Here is a 14469-nt window from a genome sequence, read left to right on the forward strand (position 1 = left end):
GGATGACAATTGTACGTGTGCCTTCCGCGCTAATGAGATTCCGAAAGAAAGAACAGATGAATCTCTTTCTCCAACCATGAAGCACCGTTTCAATGTGGATATTCAAATTTCCATATTTGATTAGTTCATGCAATTATATTTGGGTTTATTTGGATTAGTTTTCCCTGCCTTTTTAGCAATGGTTTGACTGGGTGAAGAGGATGATTTTAAAGAGAGCAGTAAAAATTTCAATGATACATATTATATATTTTACTAGTGAAGTAGGCCTGTGGTCTTTTAATAGAAAGCCCAATATATATCTGAAACATAATAAAATGCATTCGTGGGATGCAGCTAGAGCTTTTCTCTGCTACAAAAAATGACAGTGCTTTTCTCTTTATTATTTTTTTATATATAAATATAATATTTTATTACGATTAATTACATTTACACATTATTTTGTATTAAGAAAATATTTTTTTAATTTAATCAGGCCTGGCCTGAGATTGGGCTCGGTTTGGAATAGTCAAGCCAGCTCGGGCTTGGGTTTCAGGTGTTGGGCCAGACCAGGCTGGGCCCGGCTCCCGATTCCCAGGCTTACCGATATCGATCTGTGTCAAGTTAGGTGAATGTGTCACAAGAAAAGGCATAGAGAAATTCAATTGAAAAGAAAAGCGGTACAACTGGAGCCTACCTAATAAAGTGATTTTGATTACATTTTTCATAAGAAACTTAGGGGCATTTGGTTGACAGCCCAAAACCAGGTTCTGGTTTTGCCTCCAAGACCAGGTTTTTAGTGTGGTAAGATGACTGTGCTCACAAGACCCTGGTTTTTACAAGGGGAGTGAATATCATAAAAAAAAAAAACTGTGTTTTGGGTGTGCCACCCAAACACAAGAGCCATTGTTTAGAAATCCATTGAAAAACTTACAAAACTGAGTTGTTTTGAAGGTGTCATTGCAGCAATATCAGACGATTCCAATCTTAGTTGCTTGGGACTGAGTCGAAACAGGGCTAGTTATTCAGCTTCATTGTTGTGCTCAAGAGGCTTGGTGGGTGTAGTCATTCCCAAGTTTTCCTTTTTCAAGTGGTCTCTGGTTCCAAAGAAAAGGGGAAATTGACGTCTTTTACCATGCAACAAACTTGAATTTTTGCGTCTGATATTCCAACAAAGAGCCAGGCTATTCCACAATGAAATTGAGTGAAACACAAGCAACAGAGAAGAAAAAGGTCCATAAACGTACAAATGGATCATGGTGCTCTCCCTTGGGCAGAATTCAGAATTCGAGGCTCTGAAACAAACACTTATGTTCGGACTGCCACTAGAGATCCGTTATTTCCCTTAATTTCCTAGTGAAGAAGCCAAGAGAAGGAAAGGGACACCACAGGAATTCCCCGAGCCACCCTGCTCTTCTTCTTCAGACCTGTAGCTGGAGTTTCTTGGCGGCAAGGGCCTCTGCTTCCAAGGTCGGCTCCCACAAGATTGTTGTCTCGGCTAACAATGATGTGACCACATATGGATCCATGTTTGATGCCGGGCGCCGGTCCTCCAAATAGCCTGTAGTATGATGTTTTAGCTCTGGGTCTATATAGATTTCTTACTAACAGCAGTAGCAGCAGAGACAAGCAAAAACAACAAAAATATAGATTTTGTCTGTATCAAGTAAGAGCAAAAGCGGTAGTGTGGAAACTAAAGACTTACCACGACAGGGGAGAGGCCCTAGTTGACTGACACCTAGGTGTAAGTTCGAAGTTCAAACCTCACCAGGGCTACTTGCAGGAAATAACTATGTTATACTTGCCTAAGTAGAGGCTTCAAAGGATTAAAAGGCCTACCGTAGAGTTTTACATTGTTCGGTTTGAACATAATTGGACAGGTTAATCCTGCGCACCCCGGTCTCCCATTTCAAGAGTGGTTTCTCTTTTGTTATTAGGAAAACGATCACATACTTGATTCAAGTAGTGGAACTGGTCGGAGTACAATGTCAAATGTACCTGCAACACAGGCACAAGCACATACCTTTGCCCTGTTTCTCTGTCTCCCTGCCCACACGGATTGAGCAACCACGGTTGGCAACCCCCTGACAAAGAAAGAAAACAGTTGGTAAGTCTTCTCTGATCAAGAATAAACAGCATAAGGGTACACGAGGGAGGAAGCATTACGTAATCAGCTTGAACGAAATTAATCACAAGCAACATTGTGTACGTAACCTAACTTTACCCTTTTACACTAATCATGCTATTGAATGGCAAAGATTGTTTTGATCAAATGAATTTGTTTTGATCAAACAAAGTTGGGAGAGCTCCTCCCAAGCGCATCCTTCTATTGGAAGCTGATGAAAAGGATAATTATTTTTCTAGCTAAGAGATGTTTATGGAGAAAATGTTAAAGAGGAAAGAACCTGAACTTACCCATGAAAACGTGTCGATGCTAGCAGTTTCATGCTTTCCTGTTAGACGTCGCTCATTGCCTTCGCCATATGCGCTAATGTGCTCCTTGTGGCGTAGTGACAGATTGAGAATTGCCTTTTTGATCACCTCGTAACCTCCTTCCTCCCTCATACTCTTTGTGCTGAATAAACAAATTTGAAGAATTTGAGGTTAGTGAGTTTCAAGCATGCTTTTTTTTTTCAGAAACAATCAGCCTCTTATGTATACCAGAACTGAATTGCGTTAGAAGAAGACGGCTTTGTGATACAACATGCTGAAAGGGAACAATTCATGAATTGTATAATTTATTATAGTTTCGACTCTACTTGTATTAAATTGGAGCTGATGAGTGATTAGCTAAGCTCTCGCTTCGCTACTTACATATTAAGGAGCTTTTTAGATTGAAAATCACCGTAACGTAAAAATGTATTACAACTTTGGTCATTTAACAAAATGTGGAACCTCACCTGTAGTTTGTGTGGCACCCTGCTCCATTCCAGTCACCCTGCATGTGGAATATTTGATGACATAAGAAGCGCACATAACATATTTATTTATTTTATTTTGTTAAAAAGGGATGACAAATTTGCAAACTTGTTCTTCAGGTGATGCCAAAAGAACACACCTCAATTGGTTTTGGATCAAGAGACAGAACCACTCCGGCCATTTCTGTAATTCTCTGCAATAGAAAGTTATCCTTTGGTATTAAGAGATGTTTGGACAAGCTAAAAATGGCAAGTCTGTGAACTCGAGCATTTCCACGGGGAAAACTACAGAACCTCGGTCAGCATGAATGATCATTCTATGCATTTCTAGGGGACGGCACGGCATGGGGCTTGCACCTCCATAAAATTACCTCAAGTAAGTATCTCGAGCACCAAATATGATCTGCTGCATCAATACCAACGCTCGGGCCCACTTGGTATTCCCACTGTCAAACAAAAGCCAAAGCACTTCGATGAGGTCTATCTTATACCTATGTATGTGATGCATTTCCGCGTCTGTGGATGTGTGTGTGTGTGTGTGTGAGAGAGAGAGAGAGGGAGAGGGAGAGAGACAGGACCCAAAATTTTATCTGATCGCTGTAAAGCCTTGTAGTATCTGGACCATGATCTAGAAACGAAGCTCCTAATAATTTTTTTTCTTGACTTTCTGTAGAAACTTGACCTAAGAACCGACTGCCGGGGCAGTAGCATGCAACAGGCAGTTGTTTATCGAGTCCATTTGTGGGCATATGTATCTTTAGTAGATCCGTATTGACATGCATCTATGCATGCGTGAAGAGAAGAGCAACTAACCTGACCAGGCATGACCTCTCCATTGGTGCCGCTGATGTTAATACCTGCGTACAAGCAAGCCTTGTAGTGGGCATCTGAAATGTCACGCCCAAATGCCTTGTCCGCCCCTGTGCCACAATAGTAAGGTCCCTGGGGCCCAGGGTACCCTCCTGCGGGCCACCCTAGAGGCCACTTTACATTTGGCTGGAGAAGGGTGTACTCTTGCTCAATACCGTACCTAACACCAAACACAAGGCAGCAGCCTAAGCAATCATAATTGTGGCATAGATATAAATGCAATATGTAATTTTAAATGGCACCTTGCTTTGTCCTTGAATAGGTATGAATATAAAAATTTTGATGGTTTTGACCGTGGTCTCCTGCAAAAGACAAGAAACGGACGCTGCTCCTTGTCTTGACCAGGGCCGGACGTTTACCTTACCATTGCCTTTATTAAATGCCAATTGCCAAGTCCTGAGAGAAAATCTCACCAACTCTTTCTTTTTCCTTTTTGGCTTGCACCCGGCAGACACGCCGACTATAGTATTTTAAAAATACTTGAATTTGAAGTCCAAACTAGTTAGGTGAGCGGTTTTCCATCAGCTTCCTTGTTGGTTTCTAGCTTGCCGATCATCATTTTAAATTAGTATAGCTTAGGAACAAAGTCTTAGATTTCATGGGATGAGACATCAGATCGGCAAACCAAAAACCATTACGAGGTAAAAAGTAAAAAGCCATTGAAGCGTTAGTTGATCAAGTAAATTATTGCTAAGTATCATGCAAGCGCACCCATATTGCTAAATGGGAAAAAAAAATGTAACTGGCAATATCACATGGATGGGTAGTCATGCAAAGAGCTCATGATAACTAACCAAGGGATTTCATCTGTGACCTTCTTGTTACTGAATATCTGAGCAGCCCTGTGCCGTTTGTTTGTCGGAATGGGCTCCCCACTTGGCGTGTACGAATCACAGATCACCTGCAGGCGATCGTAGGTACGAAATAAGTCCGAATGTATATATATATATATATAGAGAGAGAGAGAGAGATAGAGAGAGCGCGCGAGAGAATCCTACTCACCAGTATATTGTTGCCGCCTCTGAAAGGGTCCTTAAAGATGGCCTGGGGACTGGAGAGAGAGGGATAGATTATTGTTATTTGGCCTTGTGATAATGACATGAAGTGCATCAAAAGTCCCTAACCCGATCTAAAAACAAGGCTAAAAGCATCTAGCTTATCCCCCTCAGCTCTGGTCATCCAGTTTGATTAGAAAGCCAAGAACTTATAATGATTGGTTCAGCCCTGTTTGGCTGCTTCTGAGCAAGATTATATTCGAGTCTTTGACAGTCTAATGAGCCAAACAAATAAATATTTCCGACCCACAGAAAGCCATTTAGTAAGGAGCTTGAAAAAGGGACGTTTGAACTAATCATATTTGATCCGATCACCGGACTGAATCGAAGCCTTGATCCAACTTGGTTTGAGTAGGATGGAGAGCTTACTAGAGAATGACTTCACTGTCCTCACCAGGCGCCTGGCCAGTGCTAGATCCATCGTAGTTCCATTTCGGAAGTTCAGAAGGGTGTTCAACAGTCCGAGATATGGTCTGGCAAATTAAACCAGAGAACAAAAATTGGTCAACCATTTTGGAATCATAGCATGAAAGGCAAACTTTCTACCGGTTAACCCAGAAGCATGCACCTTTCCCCCTTCATTGGGAATAACATCCGAGTCGATAACTAAGGCTGGACCCAAACAAAACCACTAACATGTAAAATGTTTAATGGATCATACAGGGCTGAAGGCCCACCCGAACCTCAGTCCAAACTTGACTGGATCCAAATCGAGAGGTTTAGAGCCAACCAGAGAGTCTATTCAAAAGGCCTCTGATTAATATGTTCAACATGATTAAAAAGCCTTTTGTTAATATGTACAAGCATCTTATGAGGTAAAAGTTCGATAAATTAAATAAAATAGCCTATAATGATGAAAAGGCCTCTGATTAATATGTCCAACATGATTAACGCGCAATTAGGTCTGTGTCAGAATTTGCCAATACCAGACTCGAATGAGTTCGGGAGATGGGCTGCAACGAAATTTTTAGATGGTCCACACAACTAATTTAGAAACTTAACATGTATACTGGGGTGTACCGGCGTCTGAATTATATACTGAACTTGTATCGTAAGTCAGATAGTACCTACCAATGTTGGATTTGTAATATTTTATTTGAAAAAATAAACGGGAACACTTTAGGAACACAACACCACCGCCATTGAAATCGGATGGTGATTTAATTTTAGCACGAGTAAAACTGAAACAGAGGGATGAAGAATGTTACCCTTGCTTTGCTGCGGAGATCAATACCGGACCCTCCAATCCTGGTTCATACCAAAATTAGGAAACAACCATCGTCAACAGCAAGAAAACATGAGACTAAGTGACACCACAATAAGATTGAACCTTAGTCATAGAGACGTCACCAGAAGGATGAGCAAAAATGTTGTCCGACTCATATGAATTAATTCGAGACCGCGTTAAGAACAATTATGTTAAACAGGACCAGGACATTGCATGATTTGCATCCCAAAGGATCAGCCTTGGGTTGTGTATATAAAAACGACATTCTAGCTTAATGGATCCAGCAGGATGCGTTTCGTGCTTTAATACTAACACCTTATCAGACTTACATCCACATAAACTAATTTTAGCCAAAGTCCAACCCGTTAATACGATTTAGGTGCCTAGCACTCCAAGTTAAATTACTGACTCCACCGAGTTGGGACCGAACTTGGCCCGTAGCGGTATCCAATGGAGGCCAATAGAGCGTGGTGAGCCATCACCTGTTTCGTAAATATCAGTTTCCATTTTGTATCAGCATATCCGAATGGTACATTCTAAAGGGCCGTAATAGTCAAAATGAATTACGAAAAATAAGTTATTTGCTATTGCTGTTGTGTCAATCTATCAGCTGATGTAGGACTTATCCGGCGGATTTCGCCCTTAACCGGCATCATACCGGCCGATCTTCAAAGGAGTGCTTCAGACCCCTTTATCAGTTCTTCTTTGACACTAATTACACTGATCATCACTGTTAAAAGTAAAAATTTTAGACTAATAAGGTAATGTGTTGTGAAGAAGGGTCCTACCAAATATATTCTGCAATTATTTTGTCAGTGTATGGAGTGACGTCCAGGTTGAGGAGGTCCTCCAGTCTGTTGACGGTGGAGTTATCGGAGGCCCTTGCGACCACGGTGAGACCTCGGAGCTTTGTGGCCCTCCTGGAGGGCTTCCCCCCTTTCACTCTCTGGCTTGTCAGCAGAGTCTTCCAGATGTTGGCCGTCACGGACTTCCCCCGGATCGAGCAGCCGTCCGGTACCACCATCCGTGCCTGCCACTGGGCAGATGGTGCCAATATATGCGCCATTTCTTTAGCTGCAGAACAATAAAAGCCAAGTTATATGAAATGAGAATTATCTGATCATGACTACGACCCTACGGGTTCTCTGCGTTTTGTTTTTGTCTCCTTAATGACAAGCAATCCTCCAAAGCTCATATGTCGGTCTCTTGAAAGGTAACTCAAGTACCAGTATATTAGAATGCAACAGTTAAAAATGAATTCAACTATTTCCGTCGTGCGGTAAAATGGGGAGAAGAGTTAAAATACTCAGCTAATAGTAATTGGAATATCTTTCTCTTCAACCACAAAAAAGATTCAAGCACAAAATGCCAAGCATGCCTATGCTTTTCTGGATGACAAGGATATCCAACTTTTGAGAACATGTTCGAATGCATATTGAATATAATGCCCCGGTTTCTTCTCATAAATCACTAGATATGGCTGCGGCCTAACAATGCAAAGTTGCAACTCAGATCTTTTTTCTTTTATATTTGGAGGAATTAAGTCAAGTCACTTGGCTAAGCATGAAGAGGAAACCTTGTGAGAATTTGCAAATACTTTTCAGAATATCTAAAGATGATATTTACAGTCGGAAACTTCTTCATATGCAAAAATATTGGTATTCTCAAAATATAGCCATGCCATTTATCGTTCTCAGATTATGAACTGTGGAATCTATCCAAAGTGAAGCTCCCGGGACACTTACGTCCGCAAGTTAGTGAGTCAAGAGAGAAGCCAAAGTGGAGGGGACCAAAATGGACACCTTTTGTGGTTGGCTAAGGCATGTATGTACAACTCCACATCCATGTGATCCTTCGTGTCCCCTGGTAAAGCAGATCTGCCAAAATCGAATTTCTAAAGAGATTTGGAATCTCTACCGCCCATTTTTTGTGATTGAGAATCACCATTGTCAACATCAATTGCACACCTCTCTCGATAGACCCTACCACGTAGAGAATGGTTGGAGAGACCAACCAACCATAAGAACTTCAGTTGTCTATTTGAAGTCTAGATGCAAGTCTAGGGTTATATGTTTGTAAAAAACTACAATTTTTAATTTTGTGGAATTGCGGAACCCACAAATTGTAGTGAAGCTCCTGTGGGGTAACTGGGTTTGAGGAGTTTCAGCCATACAGAAAAGGGGAGCTTGGTGGATATTCCTATTATGGTTTGAGTAGTTCCAGCCACTGAAAAAAGGGAAAGAAAGGAGTTTGACGACCACTCCTATATTGTTGGAAAATCAATGAAGCCACATAAAAGTATTGTATTGTCATCATTGTAGCTAAAACCAATGACTCGGCTGAAGAATCGTCCATCAATGGCAACGCATTCTCCAGCCGGCTAAACGACTGCCAGTTTTTCAGAAAAATCGCTAAATCATCATATTGCCAATGATCCGGCTGGAAAATACTGATTTGCCAACAATAATGAGCCACGGTGAATTGCTAAGTAGGAGCTCTGATCTTATGGCTCCAATATGAACTTCGTAAGTCCAAATTGAAATATTTCAGAAATGATATTGCATTACATTCTATGCCTTTCCACATTGGTAGGCATTTAGGAGATCGGGCGTTTGATGTGAGGAACAGGACATCACGTCCAGAGAACAGAGCATTATGTCACTGTTCCATCAATTTGGCGGAATGGTGAGAAATTCTCTTTTCGTAGCGTCTACTGAGGTTGTAACAGACGTCCGAAACCCCTTGAAATGCATTAGCAGATAGGTTTTTCACATAGCAAAATGGCCATGGATATGAGAACCAAAGGTAATACACAATGATCAACTTCTCAACAATAGACTGCACTAGTTCTAAACAACAATTTTCCGTCATACTAAATTACTAAGCATGTGGCTACGGTAGCTTTTAGAACCTATTTTGTCGGCAATTTTCTCAAGAACAAACAATTTTGGACCTTGTCCATGCCACAGTTTCATTGTCGGGGGTCTTCTCAAATCGGATCACTGTAAATTAATGAAAAATTAGGTCATAAAAATACCAAGAATTTCAAAACGCTGTATTGAAAAAAAAAAAAATAGATCACCCTACTTTTCAGCTTATGCATGTACTCATCAGAAAATATATTGTTGTGTTATTTTCTGACAAAGCAAAAATGTTTCCCATGTTTGTGCAGATCGGTCCTAGTCTCTCCTACAACATCTCAAAGTTCAACTGTCGCCAAACCCGAAAGTCGGCATACCGTTCTCCTTTGGCAACCCAAGCAACAGACCCTCTTTAGAAAAAGAAAATTATCCACATTAGCAAAGCTAAGCAAAAACTTTTCCAAGTGCCAATGGCCAATGCCATGGCTCGTGCAGCATATGAGAAGGATGATGATCTGTGTTGCTTCTGATCAAACAATTCCCACTATCCAGAAAGTTCGCAAGTCCAGAAATCATGAATCTCTGTTGTTTGAAGCCCGCCAAGATCCAAAGCAATATGACTTGTTGCAATAAAATAAAATGGCTCCCCCAAAAGTATCGGAAAGGAAAGGAAAGAAAAGCAAGAAAAATTGGCATAATCCGCAATAGCCATCAAAAGAAAACAACGGCCCCCTTGTCAAATAAGACAAATAACTCTCCTGTGTATTAAGAAGAGCACAGGACATTTTCGCAATCCTAGTTGCCGTTAAGCGCGCAAACTTTTGTCTCACCGTTTGCGTCGAAAGCACTGCGCCTACCAACAGTCGGCCGGAACGCCGCGCCTCTCTACGCGAACAATCCGCCTGATTCCGGCTGCTGGGCGCAAGCCGGGGAACGGAACACATTCAGAGAGCTCGGCGGTTTCCCGTCGAGTTGGCAAAAAGGAAATTTTCGTGCTAAAAACTGCCTCGCTTCATAGTGAGGCGACGTATAAACCACGAGGAATCGACCACAAAAGAGTCAGTCTAGAGACGTACCTGCACTTCAAGGGCTCGGCCGGAATTTTCGTCGGGAAAATGGAAGTGGGTGGTCTCTGCCACTCACCCACCTGTCGAAGGAGTACAGGAAATGGAGGGAATGTGTAACGACTGCGAGACGTGTTTAGGAGTGGAAGACAAGTGAGGTGTAGTTAAATGCCTATATTTGTATACGTTATTTAGCGTGATATTGAAGACGATAAATAGCTAGATAGCAAGTGTAAGAGGGAGATGAAGGGTCGGGTAAGGTGGGAGTTTGGTCTTTCATCAGTAGATAGGGCTGTCTTTTGGGTGGATGGAAACGGCCCATGCCAGCTCTCTCTCTCTCCACCGATCCACATTTAAGTAGATAAGGCACTGAGCAAGACGCACTATAAGCGTGAGCTTTTCCGTAGTGACTCAGAGGTTAGATGTCGTCGAGGTCAGATTGGGAGGTCATAATACTTGAACCGAGCAGTCCACAGCCACTTCCTCCTACTCCTGCCTGCTATATATGTACTAGGGCCACTAAATGCAAAATGTTTATATAGAAAAAGTAAAAGGTGCTCTTATGCTAGATCCCTTATTAAAATCCGCCTCATCAAATTCCGTGCCAGGAAAAAGGAAAAAATAGATTTTTGAATGAGCTCCTCTTCGAAAGTCTAAGTCTATGGTCACAAATTCATAAATGGCTTCCTGTTATTCACTTTTCTAATACTCATGGGTATGGATTAATTTATTGAACTTCTAATCCGAATTCAGGTCCTGTTATTTTGGTTTGATAAAAGAAAATAAAATCAAAATACTGATGGGATCCAGAATGTTATGGAGTTTTGCATTTGGATTAACTCCGAGTCCCAGTGAAAATGAAATTCCACAAGAATTTAAATTTGGATGCATGATCAGGCCTTATTTTTACAAATTCAAAATTAAAGGCAGATTCTAGTTAACTTTTTTTTTGTGCTGTTGCAAGAGTGCATTATAGAACATTTCTAGCAGATTGCCAAAGACATCTTTTCTTGTAATTTTTGTCAAATTAATTAGCTTTGCTATTTTTTATATGCTTAACAGAGCTCATAAAAACTCACAGTTTCTAGAAAAAGCTACTTGAGTCAGCTAAGTCGAGTCACCATTTCTCAACCAGTTCTGCATATTAAGATGGATCTCGGATGTGAATTGATCTGGGTACCTCTTCTATTCTCATTTTGGCGACTTCATTTTGGCAGTTTGGTTTTATCTAATAAACCAGGTCTATTCAGTAATATGAATTATGAAACAGCAAAGGTCTCAAACAACAGGCAATGGATTGGTTCAAGCGTGTGTCAACCAGGGCCCGGCGATGAGGGCGCATATTTGCCCGAGGAGAGACTGAATGCAATCTTAGCATATAAATTTTCGCGCAATCACATATCAGTAATCAATTTTGTAGGCAATGTCTCAAAATTTTACCAGGACAGGCCTACAGGGATGTTTTCGACATGGTTTAAAACCCCAATATCTGGGCTAAAATCAGTTTACGCGTAGATAGATTCTTGTAAGGATCAAGAAAAAGATCAATGGCTTAGATTCTGAAACTTAGAAGCTGCAATATCTCATATTTACATCAAGACAACCAGTCAAATCATGCATTTTTAGGTCTGGAACCATATGATTTGCAGACGGTTAAAATTGTTTTTCTAATTTATAATTGGCACCGCCACGAACAAACTAAATTTGTGCGAACTTCTACAAGTAATTAGCTAGGAAAGGACCCATGAACCAAGGATTAGGAAGATTATGTGCTTAGAGGGTGGTCTGAGACGATCCAGCCACAACTGAATCTCCAATACAAGGATCAGCCCCATTTGACAGGATTGAGCATCAAGCAAGCTCAAACTAATGACTTCAAACGCAAGAACAACTCACGTCCAGCCACAGAGTGGCATCCTACTCAGATCTAGGCAATAAAAGCATCTTCGAAATTATCTAAACTCGAGAGAGAGGTGGCGTTCAATGCACTTCCACAAGAATTGCATGATATACTTCCACCAATCGATTTTTAGACCATTGCGTTGCGATCCCTATAGTTAATTAAGCCACTCTTGGATGAGTTCAATTGAATGTGTAAGACGTTTGGATTTACGAGGATAGAGATTGAACGTTTCTGTGACTGGACGTTGTAAAGCTTCTAAAATTTCATCGGCCATATATAAAACCTTATTCACATGTACAAATCAACGATGAAAGAGTGGATCTGTAATGTGTTGACTATGAAGATTGCATCCGACTAGTTAGACTTTTGATCAGAAATTCACTTCTAAAGCGTGATCGTGCAATTATATTTCATTCCCGATCCTCGTTCCTAAACTAGAGAGCATGCAATTTGCTAGCTAATCGTGCTCGGTTGTAAGAGTTAGTAACAATCACGGCATCATTACGGGACTAGAAGATCGCCGTTTTGCTTGAGGAAGCTGAGTTCGGGAAAATAGGGACTCACCGGCTTGGATTTCAGAGAAGACGGTGTTGCATTCTCCTGAGCTGCTGCGAACAAGGCATTGCAAGCTTTGGGCTCGAGGACGTCAACAGCTCCGGCACGTAGGTACGGGATCAACAGGATTCGGCTCACCTGCGCGAAATCCTACATGGGAAGATTGGAGAAGAAGAACGACGGTGGAGGACGGAGAAAGAGAGACTTGGAGGGAGAGTTGGGAGAATGAGGGAGCGAATTTTGAAAATATGGAGGGAAAGTAATTTCGGAGTTTCCGGCAGCCTCCAAAACGAACTCGTGAAATCTTTTTAAACATCTTCAAACTCATTGGGAGCTCAACTCTACAACCATGGGCCCGGGTAGGGTTGGTTCTCGTTTTCAACCCGTCAAGTTAAGAACCATGAGTGGATCCATATTTGTCTTGACGTACAAATATTAGATATAATATATTCATTTAAAACTAAATTTGAATTCAAATCTGGTCAGATATTTATATAAAACCTTATCAGAATCATAATCCAATCTTATGCCATTTCTTAAATTTAAATTGGATCTAATTTCTTAGTTGAATGTTATTTCATTTTTCTATATCCAATTTTTCTAAAGACAAAAAAAAAAATCCAGAAACGACACCCAAGTTTGGTGATATTAAAAACAAAGAGAGCGACCAAAACTATGCGTGTAAGGGGAGGAGGGCTGCTCCTGGATCATGGACCACTTCAAGTTCAGTAATGTTATTCTGGATCTGGACCACCACTGACTCAGCTCACATGTCAAATGGGATCCTATTAGCAAAATGGGAGATCAGATCACATGCCCTGCGTGAACCATGGCCTTAGAATTTATAGGAAGAGAAATGGCGGTCCTAGTAGATAAAGTGGTCCATAGGGCCGGAAGGTTGTGGTTGGATCCAACCCAGGATGCTGGGATTGGACTGGATCCAAACTCAAATGAGCCGCAATTTGGATTCTGCTAATCTGGTTCTATAGAAAGCATTGGCTGTTCGGAATTCTTGTACAGACTTGAGTAGATGGTTCAGATTCGGTGTGTTAAACAGAATTTGCACCCAACTGGCACAAGATCCAGCATTTATACGTGATGGAGTCAAATCTTTATTGCGCCTTACCTGAATCTGATCAGTTACTGAATCCAAATTTCTTTATCAGGTCTGACTAAATGAGTTTGATATTGGCTTAATGACCACATATGTCGGATCCATTTTCATCCTTAAGAAGTTGTTTAGTAGTTGGAACCATGAATTTACCTCGAAGTTGGGTAGATTTTTATAACATTAAAACTACTTGTCCGTCAATCTGCGTCAATGTTTAAGATAGATTCATGAAACACTCACAAAATGAGCCCTAAGTCCTCCAACGAGGAAACAAAAAGAAAGACCACTATGCGTCCGAATAGAAAACATGAGAGGAGCCTCTCAGGGTTCTAATGACGCAAACAGGGCAGATCCAGAACAGCTAAATAGAATCAGAGACATATCTGCATTGAATCCAAACACCTCAAAATAGTGAAACGCTTATACTTAATCCATTGGCATTTCTTTTTTCTTTCTTCTGTTATTCTCTGAGAACAAATGCTGAGCAGAAACTTTGAAATGCAAACTTTTCAATAAGTATATGGCTATTCGAGGAACGTAAAGATTAAAAAATACAAAGTCAACCATGTGGATTACATCCGTATAGGAAGATGTCTAATATATTCCATTCAGCAGTGCACGCATTATGGCATACATTATGAGTGGATTCCCTTTCCAATGCACCACCAACTGGCATTCTAATGATTATCAACATATATAATATACATATTGACCATTAGTGGCATTCCATTTATGTGAAATACTTGGAAACGGGCCCTTCCAAGCATTTCTTATTTAAAAATAAATTATTTTCTAAAATTAATTTTCTCTCTCGAATAGTCTTCTAAGAGATGCCTTGAACGGGCATCTTGAGGTCATTTGGTAACAATAAATATTCAGATTATCGTGTTGGACCATTGCAATGAATGGAGCAATATTAAAATTAAGC

General features: G+C 40.8%; 1 protein-coding gene across 2 annotated transcripts; it reads right to left on the minus strand.

Moving 5' to 3' along the window:
• Positions 1-1142: 1142 nt before the first annotated feature.
• Positions 1143-12603, minus strand: LOC116260274 (glutamine synthetase leaf isozyme, chloroplastic-like). 2 transcript variants are annotated; one of them, XM_031638469.2, is made up of 13 exons: positions 12440-12603; positions 6836-7121; positions 6028-6067; positions 5189-5292; positions 4767-4815; positions 4559-4665; positions 3708-3924; positions 3266-3340; positions 3035-3088; positions 2877-2914; positions 2392-2551; positions 2000-2060; positions 1143-1537 (listed from the first exon to the last, which is right to left on the minus strand). In XM_031638469.2, exons 2-13 carry the CDS (start codon positions 7111-7113, stop codon positions 1398-1400), a joined length of 1323 nt encoding a protein of 440 aa, XP_031494329.1. In that variant the 5' UTR covers positions 7114-7121; positions 12440-12603; the 3' UTR covers positions 1143-1397. The 2 variants fall into 2 exon arrangements, with proteins under 2 accessions (XP_031494329.1, XP_031494328.1); XM_031638468.2 differs by lacking the exon at positions 12440-12603 and adding an exon at positions 9985-10212.
• Between the last annotated feature and the right edge of the window lie 1866 nt (positions 12604-14469).

The sequence above is a fragment of the Nymphaea colorata genome, chromosome 9 (genome assembly GCF_008831285.2).
Source record: "Nymphaea colorata isolate Beijing-Zhang1983 chromosome 9, ASM883128v2, whole genome shotgun sequence".
In the NCBI taxonomy this organism is placed as follows: domain Eukaryota; kingdom Viridiplantae; phylum Streptophyta; class Magnoliopsida; order Nymphaeales; family Nymphaeaceae; genus Nymphaea; species Nymphaea colorata.

Coding starts and splice junctions, on each gene's coding strand:
- LOC116260274 (XM_031638469.2), bottom strand. CDS start 7,113: ATGGCGCATATATTGGCACCATCTGCCCAGTGGCAGGCACGGATGGTG. Junction 6,068..6,835: donor ATAATTGCAGAATATATTTG/GTAGGACCCTTC, acceptor GGTATGAACCAG/GATTGGAGGGTCCGGTATTG. Junction 1,538..1,999: donor GACAGAGAAACAGGGCAAAG/GTATGTGCTTGT, acceptor ATCATACTACAG/GCTATTTGGAGGACCGGCGC.